Source organism: Oryx dammah, unplaced genomic scaffold (genome assembly GCF_014754425.2).
Source record: "Oryx dammah isolate SB20612 unplaced genomic scaffold, SCBI_Odam_1.1 HiC_scaffold_8, whole genome shotgun sequence".
Classification (NCBI taxonomy): Eukaryota; Metazoa; Chordata; class Mammalia; order Artiodactyla; family Bovidae; genus Oryx; species Oryx dammah.
Window position 1 is genome coordinate 19,572,013 of NW_024070192.1, and position 16,236 is coordinate 19,588,248.

General features: G+C 54.3%; 1 protein-coding gene across 4 annotated transcripts; it reads right to left on the reverse strand.

Annotated features, from left to right (window-relative positions):
- Positions 1-736: 736 nt before the first annotated feature.
- Positions 737-15,326, reverse strand: WNK4 (WNK lysine deficient protein kinase 4). Of its 4 annotated transcripts, none has more exons than XM_040245229.1 (19): positions 14,709-15,326; positions 13,091-13,263; positions 12,064-12,284; positions 11,572-11,729; positions 10,968-11,056; positions 10,660-10,876; positions 8,764-9,028; positions 8,434-8,555; positions 8,151-8,209; positions 7,956-8,073; positions 7,569-7,685; positions 3,682-3,819; positions 3,086-3,140; positions 2,403-2,989; positions 2,245-2,305; positions 1,732-2,140; positions 1,444-1,643; positions 1,180-1,277; positions 737-1,093 (listed from the first exon to the last, which is right to left on the reverse strand). In XM_040245229.1, exons 1-19 carry the CDS (start codon positions 15,324-15,326, stop codon positions 1,091-1,093), a joined length of 3,708 nt encoding a protein of 1,235 aa, XP_040101163.1. In that variant the 3' UTR covers positions 737-1,090. The 4 variants fall into 4 exon arrangements, with proteins under 4 accessions (XP_040101163.1, XP_040101165.1, XP_040101164.1 ...); XM_040245232.1 differs by having other exon boundaries at positions 743-1,093; positions 2,403-2,986; positions 14,709-15,071; XM_040245231.1 differs by lacking the exon at positions 1,180-1,277 and having other exon boundaries at positions 2,403-2,986; positions 14,709-15,069.
- Between the last annotated feature and the right edge of the window lie 910 nt (positions 15,327-16,236).

Below are 16,236 nucleotides of genomic sequence, written 5' to 3' on the forward strand. Positions count from 1 at the left end.
AATGTTTAACTAGAATTACTTTTTTCCATGAGATCTTTTCACCTGATTTAAGGGAGAGATTGTGGTGGGTCACTGGGCTGTTTGGAGACTGAACCAGCTCTTGGGGGCAGGGAGCGGGTGGGGAGGAAGGTCACCCTTCTGTCCTCAACCCCACACTACACTCAACTTTACTGCCTTTTCCCTTCTCCAGAGGTAAAGGAAGGATGAACAAGCAGCTTTCATTAACTTCCACTGGGGCTTGCTTCTGCAGGCCTAAGGTGGAGTCTGGGTGGAATCTTAGCTTGGTCAGGTAGATTATTGACCTTGCAGTTTCTTCATGAACTGCTGGCAGGAAGCCCAAAGGCTGGGTTCCACCCCTGCCTCCCATTGTGAGAGGGGAATTCCTTCTAAACCCTCCCTTGCCTTACCCTACTACAAAGCTTTTTTGACTGCTGGTTCTTCATTGCTACTCTAGTTGGGTTTTCTCTAGTTGCAGCAAGCAGGTGCTACTCTTCCCTGTGGTGTGTGGGCTTCTTATTGCAGTGGCTTCTCTCTGCACAGCACAAGCTCTAGGGCGTGCAGGCTCAGTGGTTGTGTTACATGGGCTTAGTTGCCCTGTGGCATGTGGAATCTTCTCTGACTAGGAATGGAACCCGTGTTCCCTGCACTGAGAGGTGGGTCCTTAACCACCAGACCACCAGGGAAGCTCCCCAACAGAGCTTTGCTCGGTTTCTAAGATCCATACAGATTCGCCAGGTTCTAGGTTCCAGAATTTTTATTGGCTGCTACTGATTTTCCCTCCTCCTGCCCAACTGGGAGTGTGCCTTCTAGAATCATCTGGACTCGGGTGGGACTGTTTAGTGGTTCTCTCTCAGCTGGGGAGGTGGCAAGGATGAGGATTTATAGAACGTACACCTTCTACACACATCAAACAGTTCCCACATGTTTGGCTCTTCCTTCTAGGGGAGCAGCACTGTCCATGCCCATCCGGCCTCCTACTCCCTCAGTGCTGAGGTCTTCCTTGCAGGGTTGAGTTGGTCAGCAGATTCTAAGGGCACAAGCTCCATGGTGGGCCCGGGTGTGGGTGAGACACATGGCTTCTGTTCATAATTCACTGGAGGAAAAAGAAGTACTAAGGAACCTCCAGAGCTGGAGGAGTTACTATTCCCTGGGCTCTCCCTCCCTTGGGCCCGCCCTCACCATCCTGCCAACATCCCCGGCGAATGTCACCCCCTTGCTTGCCCGCTGCTCCTGGGAGCCGGTGCTGCTGCCACTGAGGGAGTTCCTTCGCATGATGCCTGGGTGCAGGATGGGGAGGGAGAGCACTGAATGAGGGAAGGGGCCACAGGGAAAAGGGGGGGCTAGTCCCCCCACAGCAAGGGGCAGACCCGCAGGGCCTGAAAGACAGTCAGGTCACTAGGGAAGGGACTCTGGAACGATGGGAGCTGGTGACTTCTGTCTCACCCGGGCCCAGGGGTTCAGAACGCTGCAGGCTGTTGCGCCGTGAGGTGGGGAAGCTGCCCTTGGAGAGGCGGCGCTGGCGGCTGGACAGCATAGCGGCGGGGGCCACAATCCCTGGCGGGGGCTGCTTCCCAAGCCTGCTGTACAAGTCCTCGATTTCCTGTCTCTGTAGTGTCTGCAGTGCCTCCACCTCTGACAAGTGCCTGAGGACACACCAGGGCCATGAGAGGGCTGGCCCAGCACTTGGCTCTAGCAAGTCCACTTCCTGACCACCATTTTCCCCAGACTCACTTCTGTCGAAGATTCTGCAGCTCAGCCCAGAATTCCTCATCCTCCCCACTGCTCTCTGACTCCTCACTGCTCAGACACAGGCTGCTATAGGAGTAACTCATCCACACTGGGCTGGAATGGATCAGGGGTGGAGGGCTGCCCCCTACTTGGGGTTCCTGCCCATCGTCCCCTTCCTCTTCAGCTCCAGCTCCTAGGCCCTCGGCTGCACGGTCACTTTCAGCCAGAGCCTCCCTGGCCTCTGGCCTGGCTCCAGCACTGTCCTCCGTGTCCGAGCTCTCCGAGGTCAGCTGAGGGGTTGGCGGCTTTGGGGAGCCAGAGGGAGTTGGAGATACCAGCTGCAGGGGAAGAGGCTCAGCTGGCTCCTTGGATGAAGTCACTTCGAAGCGCCCAACAAGCTGAGGCTTTCCCTCTGTAGCAAGACAAAGAAGGCATCATGGAAGGAAGAAAATCAGTGGTAGGAAATAAAGTCACCGAGAATGATGGGCAGGGAGGGTCAGTGGTCAAAGGTCTCACCTTCCGAGATGGGTGCCAATCTGGCTTCACCTGGGAGTGGCCGACCAATATTCGGAGAGGCCTATAAAGTGTGGGTCTGTGAGTAGAGAAATGATCCGGAATGAAGCCCACCTGCCCCCCTCCCGCCGCCCAATCATCCCTCTTGGTTTCCTGCTCACCTCACCCTCCATCTCAGCTGTCAGAGATAAAGGCCGCTCCTGGCCACAAGGAGTACAGGGAGTGGGAGGGGGCAGGCTAGGGAGAGAACCAGGAGGAGCTGGAGGAGACTGGGACAGGAGCCCAGGGGACGGGGACAGCAGGGACTGAGCCACGGTCATCACAGCCAGAGAGAAGGCACTAGCCAGAGAGAGGAGAGGGGCTGTGGTGGTGGAGGGGAGGGGACAAGCAGAGGGGCAGGGGGCAAAGGAGGGAGGAGCGAGAGTGACCTGGAAACAATCGGGGAGGAGAGAACTCTGTGGAAACTGAGCAGATGGGACTGGAAACTGGGGTGCACTGGGGGAGAGTGGAAGTGGGCAGCTTGGGGGGTGTGGAGAGAGATTTGAGGAGGCCTGAGGAGAAATTGGGGAGAATGAGGAGGGGTTGAGATGACACGGGGGAGAAGTGACAGGAAGGATGGGACTTGAGAAAACAGGGGTTCCAGCAGAAAAGGAGTTTCCAGGAGACAAGGGGGTTCCAGGAGAAGATGTGGAGGTGGAGGAAGCTGCCCAGCATCTCTGCTCCAGGGAGGTGCTGCTCTGGAGCTCTGCTGGGAAGGGAGGGAGGGGAAGTTGAGATTCCAGTCCTCCATTTCCATGGAGCAACCCCAAGGGTGGGATGAATAGGGACAGAATGCAATACATACCCCTGGATGGGTCTGGGCGGGGGCCCGGGAGAGCAGGCAGTGGTGCTGGCTCCTCCTGAGAGAGAGAAATGTCACAGTGGGAAGAGCTGAGTCTTAGAAAGTTTCAGGCTGGGCTTCTTAAGCCAGGACTCATGAGCTTCTATGAGTCCACAGATGAGTTTCAAGGGATTCAAAAGTGTTTTCAAGAAATATTTAGTGGTAAAGGGGCATGACACCTGCAACTTACTTAAATGCTTCCAAAAAAAGAATGCATGCACACACACGTGGATGGGGAGAGAGGAAGGGAGAAGGCTAAAGCTCATGTATCAAAACACTACTAGCAAATCTAGACAGAGCACCCAGGAGCTCTTTGTACAACTACTGCAACTTCTCTGTAGGTCTGAAATTATGTCAAAATACTGAGTTAAAAGTATGCACTGAACACATTTTTCTGAAACAAGAGTCCATGGCTTTCATCAGACTCTCAAATTGGGGAAGAGCCATTGTTTTGGGATCCTAGAGATGAAGACAAGTTAGATCCAAGGGGACTGGTGGAAAAGAGTAATGAAGCCTGCAGCAGAGTCACATCCCCCTGGAGGTACCCACAGGGGTCTGACCTGGGGACTCAGAGGGTCTTCAGCAGCCTCCACAGGGCCAGTATCTCTCTTCAACAGGGTCTCCACTCGCTGGATAATCTCCCGAATCCGGTTCAGGAATCCAGCTCGCTCCGAGGGCAGAATGAACTCATTATACACCTGGTGAGAATCAGTAGTAGGAAGAGGAAGGGGAGCTCAGTTAATTCCACTTGTTCCTTTCTTTAAAAAACCAACCCTTCACCCCACTGTTTCTGCTCATCAATCTAAAACAAGTATTTAGTAAGCATCAGCTGTGTGCCATGCACTGTGTGGTTCTAAGGAGAAATACAGCTTAGAGGAAAGGAGCTAACCTTCATAGCATGCGTGTTTATAACAGATCTTTACATATCTTATCACATTTGACATCAACAACAGCTTACTGTGGTCTACATGAACACCCCTACTTTAAAGTTATGCTAACCAATGCTCAACGAGGTGCAGTTCAGTCTTCCCAAGATCACAGGATTTGCACCCAGAACTTCCTAAAGCCAAAACCTGAGTTATATTTCCACTGACGCCTCACCTGCTTTTGGACACAACTCCTGCTCTCATACCGCTTGTAAAATGTGCCACACAGATCCACATATACACAGCTCCACAGAGTTAAGTAAAAATAAGGCAATATGTAATAAATGTAACATTCAGGTCCACAAACACTTACTGAGTGTTTTATGCACCAGGCATAGGCTAGGTTATTTGAGGGAACAAGGAAGCAGAAAACACTGTCCTGGTCTCAAAGAAGCCCAAAATCTTAGTGGAAGAAACACACACATATATAACTCGATAGACTGCAAGTCAGCCCAAGGCAGGTAAGGCATTTATGATTGAGGTACAGATAAAAGTGTTATTCCCGGAGGGGGAAAGGGAGAGCCGCTGTTTAATGGGTAGAGATTCAGATTGGCAAGATAAAACAGTTCCAGAGACCTACTGCCCAACAATATGAATATACTTTACACTACTGACCTGTACACTTCAGGATGGTTAAAATGACACACATTATGTTATGTGTTTTTCACCATGATTTTTAAAAATGCCTTTCTAGGACTTCCCTGGTGGTCCGGTGGTTAAGACTCTGCATTCCCAAAGCAGGGGGCCTGGGTTCAATCCCTGGTGGGGGAAGATCCTACCTGCCACATGGCTTGGCCAAAAATAAATAAATAAGTAGAAATAAATAAAACACCATTCCAAGAAGAAAGCAGTTCACAACACTTCAGGAGACAGTGGGGAGCTGAGATGGCTCTAGAGCTGGGCCTTGAAGGATGATTAAGAAAAGCAACCCTTTATTGAGGACCTACCACATGTGGACATTTACCATACTTTTATCATTTCACTTTTCATACATGCTATATCATTTCTCATATATTACATCAGAAAAGTGAGAAGTGTTAGTCACTCAGTTGCATACCAACTCTTTGCTATCCAATGGACTGTAGCCCTCCAGGCTCCTCTGTCCATGGAATTCTCCAGGCAAGAGTACTGGAGTGGGTTGCCACTTGCTTCTCCAGGGGATCTTCCTGACCCAGGGATCAAAGGTGGGTCTCCCGCACTGCAGGCAGATTCTTTACTGTCTGAGCCACCAGAGAAGCCCATCAGAACATCTTTGCAAAATAAGTAATATCCCCTCCATTTTACTGATGAAGTTCAGAGAGGTTAAGAAACTTGCCCAAGTTTGCCAAATTAGCCAAATTAGTAGCTAACAGAGCTGAAGTTGGAACTCTGGTCTTATGTGAACCTCCATCCTTTCCTCTGTTCTGCACTGTTCTGAGGCAGCAAAGGGTACATTCACAAAATAGCGAAGACTGAAGTACAGCTGAGAGTGCTGTGAATTTTAAAGGTCATGCTCCAGCATTTGGACCTTACTCTGTAACCCCAGGTAGCCACTACCGATTTGGAGGCAAAAAAGCAAATTTAAAGTCTTGAGAGAATCCTTGAGAGAGGAAGGGAGGGTGGGCTAGTAAGGAAAGAAAAGAAGGCAATGGACCCTGGGTTCAGGGACAGGGTCCCTCTGGTTGTGTGGGATCTGAATTGGGCTTGAAAGCCCATAGAGAAAGCTCCCAGGGAGAAAGACCCCTGAAAAGATGGAAGCAGAAGTTGAGAAGGCAAGTAGGCCTCTTCAGAGGACCATTCAGAAACCAGTGTGGCTGGATGAAAGATTCCTGAAGGGCTGAGTGGCTTGACAGAAGTTGATAAGCCTGCATGCCAGGTGCTGTTTTGTCTTTGTCCCGGACACAAGCTGAATGACATGATGGAGAGGAAGATTTAGAGGAAGTTCTTGAAGTCTGACGTTTACTCCATTCCCTTCCCTCCTGCATCCCAGAGGCTGGCAGCCACCGCCCCCACTCCACTGAAATTGGTCTCCCACAAAGACCTCCTCCTGACAAAAGCCAGTGTGGTCTTGCCTCAGGCCTCACCCTATGCCTCCTCGAAGCAATCTCCTTCCTCAGTTTTTACTAAAATATTCCAGAGTTCCTTCTATGTCTCGGGTTCCGATTCTGTCCTTTGATAACCTATCCCTGCTCCCCGTTCCAGAACTGGGGGTATCTACTAAGATACTCCTCTACACCTCTGGCTTTGCAGGCCCATCTTCTCTCGTGCTCAACTCTGTGCTGAGACTCCCAGATCCACTCCTCCCAGTCCTGCCTGACCCATATTCTGCTTACTTATGGAGGATCTTATCTTTCCTGCCCCTCTGTTATTCAAGCTCACTCATCATGATACCCCCTCCAAAAAACAAAGCCATACTCTCATTTTAAAACTTATCTCCTTTGATGGCCTATTCCTATGAGTTCCTCCAAGCTACAGGTCACCCTTGATATCCCTTGCCCTAACTCCCTCTCATGTCAACTCATCAAGTATTTACTGAGCATCTTCTATGGACACTGTACTATGTCAATTACTATATGACACAGTAGGTTATTTTTCCCAAAATAACCCCCAGATTCACCCCTCTTCTTCCCCCCGCCCCCACCATAATCCATTCTCTCCTTGGACCACATCTGGCTTCTTGCGTCCGTCTTCTAACTGGATACCCTACCCATAGCCCTCTCCCACATCCCACAACAGAACAGTCTTCTTAAAACCTATTCTCATAGGGTTATGCCCTTAACTCTTAAGACTCCATTACACATTACATGCTCACATTACATGCTTAAGCCCACATTACATGCCCAACCTCACTTCTACCAAACTTTTTTTAAATTGAAGTATAGTTGATTTACAATGTTAAGTTCTGCTGTATAGCAAAGTGATTATATATATATATATATATATATATGTTCTTTCTTAATATTCTTTTCCATTATGATTTACTACCTAGGATACTGAATATAGTTCTCTGCTTTACAGCAGGATCTTTTGCTTCCAAGAGGAACCCTTAATTCCAGTGACAAAGGTCTCCTCAAGAAGCCCTCCCAGCCCTATACTTCAAGTCACTCCCTGTTCCCATGCCTCTCCTTTGCCATACCACCACTAGACACGCCCTTTCCACTCTTCACTGCCATTCTGACCCATCTGTCAAGACCTTGCATGAGTCCTTCCTCTTGCGCTGCTGATCCTTCCCTTACAGCCCATCCTTTCCTTATAGCCACAGCATCACGTGTCTAGTGTACACTTCACTGCAGCACTTGTGGATATCTTGTGTTAGTCTCAGATTGCTCCAGCTGAGGATCCAAACCTCCCTAGATAAACAGAAATCTCCTCCCAAACAAGGGCAGATAAGTCTTCAGTGTCACTGCACTGAGGGCCCACCAGCTTTGAAACCCTTGTCATTGGATTGTGGGGGTTGAGGGTAGGGCAGTTCAGCACCCGGGGACATCACAAGGGAGACTCTTGTCTCAGATCTACAGAATGTGCTCTTATCTCTCCCTCACCATGGCAGCTGCAATCTCTTCTGGGCTGTCTCCATCCAGATCAAATCGGAAGGTCACCATCTTGCTGTTGTGCGTCTGCAGCTGGCATTCGACCACTCTGTCATTCTGGTCTGAGACCTTCAGAGTCAAAGTCAGCAGAGGGGAGGAGGTCAAGCTCTGTCTTCGTTAAGTGTCCCTACCCCTCTCCACCCAAGTCACAGTGGCCAGATTGGAACCAGAGAGAAGCAGATTCTGCCCCTAAAGTCTCCTATTGAAAACATGACTGGCGGCCTCTTGGGTACCAGTAACACAATGCTTCTCGCCTTTTCTGGCCGACCACACTCCCGTCCCTGACAGTTTCATCCAGGCCCTGTAGGTTATTCCCGAACTCCTGTGCCCCTTCCTTACACTTGTGACCCGAAGCCGGGATCGGGGTCTACGCCGGAGGTTTTTCCCTGGGGGTCTCCTCATCCGTTCCATCCCTTCTCCCACATCACTAAGGCCTGACGCTGCATCTGAGGCACAGCTGGAAAAGGGAAAAGACACTGGACCCCAGAGCTCCATATAGCTCACCTTGAAGTGCCCACTCAGACCAGAACTTACCTCTCTCCAGGGGAAAAGTCATTGCCAGGGCCAGAACGTGGAATGGATAGAGCGAAAGCCTGAAACAGGATATAGGTTCATGAGGTCAGGGGAAGATAACTGTTGGGTTCCAAGAAGACGATATCAAGGGTGCTGGGATACTAGGCAGAGGGAATAAAGATGAGGACAAGAGTGGTGGATTTCCAAGGACATGGGGCCAGGTCACGGTGTTGGGTTTTACAGGATGAGAGCTAGGTCATGGGCTTGGAATAGCTGGGAGCCCCCCCATGTGACCCCCTCTCACCGCGGGCAGGCGGAGATGGGACTCAGCGGGGCTGGATGGCACCCCGCTAGGGGGCTGAAGGGCAGGGTCTGAGGCATCCAGGAAGCCGGAGGAGCTGAGGTAGCCATCAGTCTCGCAATCCGCTGGTGGGGGAGGGAGGGGATCAAAAAAGGGGAAATAAAAGGGGGTGATGGCTGAGCAGGGGACTGCCTGAGCAAGGAGGGGACCTGGGGCTGTGGGAGAGTTCTTTCCCAGAAGGAGCCCTGGCTAGGTAAGTGACAATGCTGTTGGGTTGAACTTCTGGGTAGGGGGGCAGAGGTCAAGGGTTCTGGGATGTCAGAGGTGACTTACAGGTGGTAGACGAATAGCTGGCATGGCGGAAGAGGAAGGGCTGGTGCTGGTCTGCCTCTGGCTCCTCAGGCTCAGGAGGGAAGGCACTGGAGGGACCAGGAGTCATGGGGACAGCTGCTGGTGGGAGTCTCGGCGCTGGGGGGAGGGCCTCCAACTCCCTAGCTTTGCGCAGCTTCTCACGCTTTCGCTGGATGGCAGCAACCCGTTCACGCACTGCACGAGCCACTGGCTGGTAATCAGCTTCACACACTAAGCCCAGGGCCACCTGGAGTTGGAAGGGTGAGGAACGCAGTTTGAGGTGAGATTCACCATCCCTCAACAAAGCCCCATCAGGACACCTTCTTGAGGCCTCTAGGATATAGAAGAAAAGGAACATATATTGATTATGCACTGTGTCCACAACTGGCATTTTTAAAAAAGTCATTTATTTACTTGACTGCGCTGGATCTTTGCTGTGGCAGGTAAGATCTTCAGCTGCAGCATGTAGAATCTAGTTCCCTGACCAGGGATCAAACCTGGACTCCCTGCATTGGGAGCATGGAGTCCTAGCCACTGGGACCACCAGAGAAATCCAACTGGCAACTCTTTACCATATATCATCATTAAATCCTTCCAGCAACCTTCTGAGATAGGTCTTATCAACTCTATTTTAGAAATAAGTAAAGTAAGTGACCAGTTCAAGGTTATACTCTAAGTCAATTGCTCTGGGGGGATGGTGGAGAAAAATATCTGTAGATATTTTTAGTTGTCACAATTTGGGGGGTGATCCCACTGGGATCTTCTAAGTTGATGCCAGGGATTCTTCTCAACAACCTACAACAGTATCGCACAGTCTCCTGAACAATGATGTCACTAGTGTCAAAGTCAAGAACCTCTGTATGTAATGGACCAGGTCCCAAACTCAGGTCAGGTTTGAGCTGGGCTACAGAGACTGACTCCTATGTCTTATTTCAAACACATTCTTAGGTTCTTGACCCAGATCCACCAACAGATGATTTCCACCCTTTCAACTGCATTTTTCCATCAAGAATATCATACTCTTTCCTTTCCCACCTCAGACCTTCCTAAACCACCCCCACATCTTCTGCCTCTCATATATGCCTCTCCTGGTCCACCAGCTTCTATTCATTATCCTTATTCATTTCAATAACAAGCTTCACTGGGCAGGTAAAGGTGAGTCAGTTGTGACACTTTCTTGCTTGGGACCTGGTACAAGATATTCAGCTTCTTTGAGCTTTCATTTCCTCAGCAGTAAATCAGATAAAATCACTCTATGCATGGTTGGTAACAACCATCAGAGGCAATTGAAAGGGCTCTAAGATGTGGGTGGTTAACTGAGTTCCCATCACGTGCTAAGCACTGTCAGGGGCAGAAGGGTCAATACACATAGTCTCTGCCCTCAAGACCTTGTAGTCTTGTGGAGGAGAAAGATGGGAATGTATCCTGGTATAAAACAAGACTGATGGGGACCCGTTCAGTAATGGAGGGCCTGATGAAATGGAAAGAAGCATTTAACTTTACAGCAGACAGGCTTTCTCAGATGCACGGTTCCGAGCATGAAGCAAGATCAAGAAAAACATGGGAGTGGGGGAAACAAGAAAGGGAAAAATAGATAACACGGAGAGAGGACAATTCGGGGAAGCCGGATCAGAAGGAAGTTAAAACAGGGAGGCTGAGGGACCCAGGGCTGGAAAAGGAAATCTTCGACTTGCGGAGAACAGTAGGTGTGCCCGCAGGTGCGTTAAGGCAAGGGCAGCAGGGAGACACTGGTAGGAGACTCGGAGAGGGCTTCGTTGAGCCCACCACCCAGACAACCCACCACCCAAACATCGCACCCACAAGGCACTGGCCCCTCACACGCCCAGTCACACGGCAGGCATGCTGTCCTCCGCTCACCATCTCCTGAGCCACCTCCTCGGCAGCGTCCCGGCCCAGCTGGAACAAGAACTCGATGGCCTGGTTGTCCCGTGGGCGCCCCCCTCGCCGCGCGTCCTCCAAGCGCAGCCAGAGCTTGAGGTCCGGCTTCTCTCCGTCGTCCTCCTCCGCCAACTCCACGTGGACGCCGCGCTCCTCGCGGAAGAAGGCGTGAGCCAGAAGGTCGTGGATGGTGAACCTGAGGGCGGTGCCAACCTGAGCAGAGCCCCACCGCCTCCCGCCACCCCCCGCATCACCCCACCCCCGTCCGCCCTGCCCCCTCCACCCACCTCTCATTCTTATCCGTGCGGATGCAGCCTTCAATGATCTCCTTTACCTCGGGCATCTTCACCTTGTAGAAGCTGTTGGGTTTCGTGCCCTGGGGAATGAAGTTGCATGAGGCCTTCGGCTCTCTGTGCCCCAGCTCTCTGCTGACCTCCCCCTCCCACCCCGCCCCAGCCCGAGGCGGCAGCGCTTGCAGTTGCCAAAGCAGCGGGTACGCGGTGATTTCAAATCCCAGTGCCCCCTCCCCGACCTCACCCCCACCCCCCGACACCCGTATCGACAGTGCGACCTTGAACCAGGCTCTCGCTGAGCCGGTGTCCTCATTTATAAAATGCAGGGCAGAACATTTGCCCTGCTCACCCCGCGGGGCAGCGAACAGGATCGGATGAGAGATTGGATTTGAATCATCTGTAATCTCTAGGGAGCGCTACACACATCGTTATTCTAAACAGCTTGTATTGGAGGGGCCGTGAGTGCATCCAGTAACCTTCAGTGTTCACCGGGGCGTCTGTCTACCCCGTTTTCATTTAAGGGAAAGGGCATTGACCGCGGGGTGGCCGGGGCAGCCAAATGGAAGGGGGACTTGTGATTCCCTCTCCTCCCTCTCACCGAGGTGACCTTGCGGTAGATTTGAGCGGCATTCTGGCACTCTGAGTAGGGGTACTCCGACGTCGCCATCTCCAGCATGCACATGCCAAACGCGTACACGTCCACGGCCTCGTCATACTTTTCCTCGTACATCTCTGGGGCCATGAACTCCGGGGTCCCTGCAGGATCCACAGCAGACGTTAGTGCCTTCTTTCTGGCTTCGTCCCTCTCCTTGAAAGTACAAGTTGGGTGGGGGCAACCCCTCGAATTCTGGAGTGCAAGAGACCCACCCCTTCTTGTCGTGTGTCTGTGTGTGTGTGTGTTGGGGGGGATTGTGGGGAAGAGGACACCTACAAGTCTCCTCATCTTCCCCGCGGTCTTCTAACTCCGTGGAGGGGTTCTAACTCTGACCCCCTTCTAAATCTACTAGGGGGAGGGGGTCCCCAGGCTCTCTCCAGACAGGGGAAGGGGAGGGAGGGTAGGAATGACAAGGATCCTCCTGGAGGGACGCACCGATGACGCTCTTGGCGAAGGAGGCGCGCTTGAGCGTGGCCAGGCCCAGGTCCCCGATCTTAACGGAGCCCGTAGGGCCAGTGATAAAGACGTTGTCACACTTGAGATCTCGGTGCAGGATAGGGGGTACTCGGGAGTGTAGGAAATGCAGCCCCCGCAGGATTTGGCGGCTCCAGCGCTGAAGGACTCGTGGTTTCATCTCGCGGAACCGCCTCAGGTATCTAGGGGAGGGCGCACAGCTAGGGTCAGAGCGAGGGACACAGAGGATGGGGAGGGAGCCCACCACTGGGAGGTTCCCCTCCCCGTAGTCCCACCCTCTCCGGCCCACGCATCTGCCGCTAGCTTCTCCTAGCACAGATCCGCGCCCGGCCTCAGACAGAAAGGCAGTCAGGGGGTGTGGCAGGTAGACAGAAGGTTACAAAACGGGTAAATTCAAGATATGGCCGCCGCCAAGGTGCTGTGGAAGCGCAGAAGCGATGACTAGCTGCCCCGGACATGGGGGAAGGCTTCCTGGAGGAAATAACTTTTCTTTGGTGTCTTGAAGGATGAGTAGGAGTTCAAGGGTGAAAATGGGAAGAGATGAAGACCTTGCAGGCAGAAAGGAAGGCGTGCTTAAAGGCACGGAGACAACAAGTGACCGCACAGGGTGGGAGGAGGTGCTGGGAATTTGGTTTGTCCGGAACGTAGGCTGGATCCTATAAGAACTTTGTGAGCAGTCGCTAGAAAGAATGGACTTTATCCGGAGGGCGGCAGGATAATTCAAAGGGGTTTTAAGGAGAGAAAGGATAAGATCAGATTCCGGTGCGCTGCAGGAAGATAGGCTAGCTTGGAGAGGAGTTGGGTAGCACGGTGGAGGACTCTTTAGGGGGCACTGCAGGTCTCCAGACGCTCTAGAGGCGAGGATGAGAGAGAGTGAGCCCGGTGTGGGACCTGCATGTAGAGTCTGAGGAGGCCGGGCTCCTCCAGAAGCAGTGGCGACCTCCCACCACCAGTCCTCCCAACTACCACCAGCAGGCGCGGAGCTCACGTCTTGAGCGTGCCCGAGGTCATGAGTTCGGTGACCAGCACGATGCAAACCTGGCCCCTCAGCACTGACTTCCAGGAGTCGTAGAAGCGGACGATGTTGGGGTGCTGCAGCCCCTTGAGCATCTCCACCTCCTCTGAGAATCGCTGCCGCTCGGCTCGAGACAGTTTCCGAGTCTGTGGGGTAGGGGACGAGGGTCACGGTCACCTCGGCCCCAGTACCCCCACGAAGAGGGGGATGGGGACACACGCGGCAGGGCTTGGAGGAGTGGTGAGGGTAGGAGCCAACGGATGGGACTGAGTGGGTGGGATCATTCGCCAACAGGATTGTAGACCCCGAGTTCCTGGTTTGACCCCTCTGGGCCGCTCCAAGGACACGCCCACTATGGGCCTGGGGCCGCCCTCTGGACCCCCTCCTGGACACAAGAGCTTTTATGCAGCCCGGTCCAGGAGCTCTGAACTCAATAGCGCCTTTGTAGCCGCCCAGGCCGGCCGTGGGGCGGGAAGGGACGCCTGGGGGCTGGCAGCGGGCAGGCAGCAAGCAGGCGGGCGGGCAGAGAATTGGGGCCGGCAAGGGGATTGGCCTCAGAAACTGGTAACTGCTAGATCCAGGGAGAAGGACTGCAGAGGGAGGTACAGACAAAGAGAGAAGGGATCCAGGACCAGGTGCCAGGAGACCGCCCCCTGCCCCATAGCTGTCTTACCTTCCCCCATCTCCTTCCTCCACCCTCTCCAACCCCTAGTTTGGACGCTTCTCCTGGCCTGGCCTAGAGCCTGGGGTGTGGCACTGGCAGGCACAAGGGGCAAGCTCAGTGCCAGGGCTGGAGGGGAGGACCCTTCCTCCAGGCTCTGTCCCCTCAGTCTGAATCCGAAGCTGCTAACTCAGACTTAACTGGGTTTCCCCGCTGTGGGAGGAAGGCCCTTCAAGCCAGCATACCCCTAAAGCCTATGGGGCTCAGTGCTTTTGGTCTGGGGAGAGGGCAGCTCAGGTGGGCAGTGGGATGAGGAGCAGGACTGGACTCGGGCCAGGGCTGGAGCTCCCTGTCTCCCCCTCCCCCAGCCAGGGGGCAGTCCAGAAGTTTGTTCCAGAAGGGATGTGGGAAGGCCCTGTCCTGCTACAATAGCCCTATATCTTCTGGAAGTGGAGAGGACCCTGTCCCAGCTCCTGGCCTCCATCATTCCAGCCTTCTAATCTGCAAAGATCCAGGGCAAGAAGAAAGGAGGATAAGGGTCACACTGAGGGTCTCAGGACTTAAGGGGAAGGGAGAGGAGGAGACAGTGGGTAAGCACTGCAGGAGAGTGGTGAGCCACCCCTCAGGTCTGGGCTGGCTCCCTACCCAATTTCCCATCTTATTTTCTTTCCAGCTCTCAGGGTTGAGATGGAGGCGGTAAAGTAAGAATGTCTTAAATCCATAGGGGAGCTACCACACACCACCTGCCTCAGCTTATCCTTCTGCAGCCTGAAACCAGCCAGGTCCATGGATCATCAGAGCAAGTGGGACAAGTGTCCAGACATTTGACTGGAAAAATACATCCCCCTTGCTGCTGTTCCCTGGGTCTCCCATCCCAAAACCTCCAAAGGTCCCATCCCGTGGCGTCACCGAGGGGGCGCCCAGCCGCACCTGCAGCTCACACCAGGCCACCTCCACCGTGGTGTCGGTGTCCAGCCCTCGATACACCGTCTTGAACGAGCCACGTCCAATCTCGATGTCAAACTTGAGGTATCGGCCGTCCGGGGACGTTGCCACAGCCTGGGTCTCCGTGTCCTCTTTTTCCTCTTGCTCCCGCCGCCGCTCCCGGGCCGCCGCCGCCTCCGTGATCCTCGGCTGTTCCCGGGACCCCGACCCTCCTGTGGAGTCCGCGGGCTCCAAACGCTTGGAGTCTGCAAGCTTCACGGGGGCGCCCGCGGTCCACGTGCCCTCAGGGGGCTCTTCAGAGCTGGGCGGTGGGCTCATCGCGGGGCAGGAACCAGCGGAGTCTGGCGGATCAGGGGGCTCCGGAACGGGTGAGGCTGGCTGGGACCAAGACCTCAGCAGCCCCAAGTCGACTGAGCTGCGGCGGCTGGGACGGGAAGAGCGCGGCCGAGGCTCAGCCTTCCCGGAGAAGCGGCGCACCCGGCGGGGTGGGGGCCCGAGGCGGGGCGGCCCCGCCGCGGCAAGGGGCGGCGGGGGACGCAGGGGCAGGTCAGCCTCCGCCTGGGACATGGGGACTTCGGTCTCTGGGGCCGGGGGTGCCAGCATGAGGAAGGACCGGGCGCTGCAGGCGGTAAGCCGGGAGGCCTGACAGGACGACTGGCTGGGTGCGCAGTGCTCCGGCTGAGCTACTGGGGCCCCAGCCCCGGCTGGCCTGCCCCGCAGCTCCGCCCCCACCCCGCCCCCGCCCCGCCCTTACCCCCCAGAGCCGCCCCCTCGGAGCTGCCTGTGCAGTGGAACCCCTGGCGCAGCCCCTCACCTCGGCCACTGCCCCGCCCCCGGCCGCTGGTCCTCCTCCTCCTGGCCTCCCGGAGCACCCGCCCTGTCTCTTTCCCGTAGCCGGAGCCCGGTGAGAGGCGGTGTGTCCTCGCGCACTAAGAGTGCGCAGACCTGTTTGGGGAGCACGGTACTAGGACAGGGAGATGAAACGTGACCGCGGCTCCCCGACCCTAGAAAAGGGAGGTGGTGAGGAGGAGGCCACCACCAGTCTGCACGCCCCAGATAAGGTAGCACCACCCTCTCCTAATCGTCCAGAATGGCCTCGGGCCGACAATACAGAGGTCAATGGAAAGATCTGGTTTTCTCCGAAGTCACAGTCCCTCGGGGCTGCGCAGGGCTCGGTGTGTGCACCCCAGAGCCCGCCCCTCCCCCAAACCAAGGACCGGGTCACCCATCCTCTCCACTCCCCACCTTAACCGCAGCCTGGCCCTGGCCAAAGTGGCTGTTTTTGCTCTGTGGGCTCTCCTTCCTCCCCACTCTGTTTGCCAAAGTTTCCAATAAACCAAAGTCCATATCCGGTTTACTCCCCCTCAGCTCCTCTTGGCCTCAACTACCCGACCCAGACCAGATGGATGGAGGGAGGGGCTTCAGCGTCGTTGAGGACTTCCACGGGGAGGTGGTGAGGGAGGGGAGCCATTAAGTTACTCCACTGCTGACAGAGAAAGCCGTCTGTCCCCAG

Coding starts and splice junctions, on each gene's coding strand:
- WNK4 (XM_040245229.1), bottom strand. CDS start 15,326: ATGCTGGCACCCCCGGCCCCAGAGACCGAAGTCCCCATGTCCCAGGCG. Junction 7,686..7,955: donor CCCGGCTTCGGGTCACAAGT/GTAAGGAAGGGG, acceptor TTGACTCTGAAG/GTCTCAGACCAGAATGACAG. Junction 1,644..1,731: donor CTGCAGAATCTTCGACAGAA/GTGAGTCTGGGG, acceptor GTGTGTCCTCAG/GCACTTGTCAGAGGTGGAGG.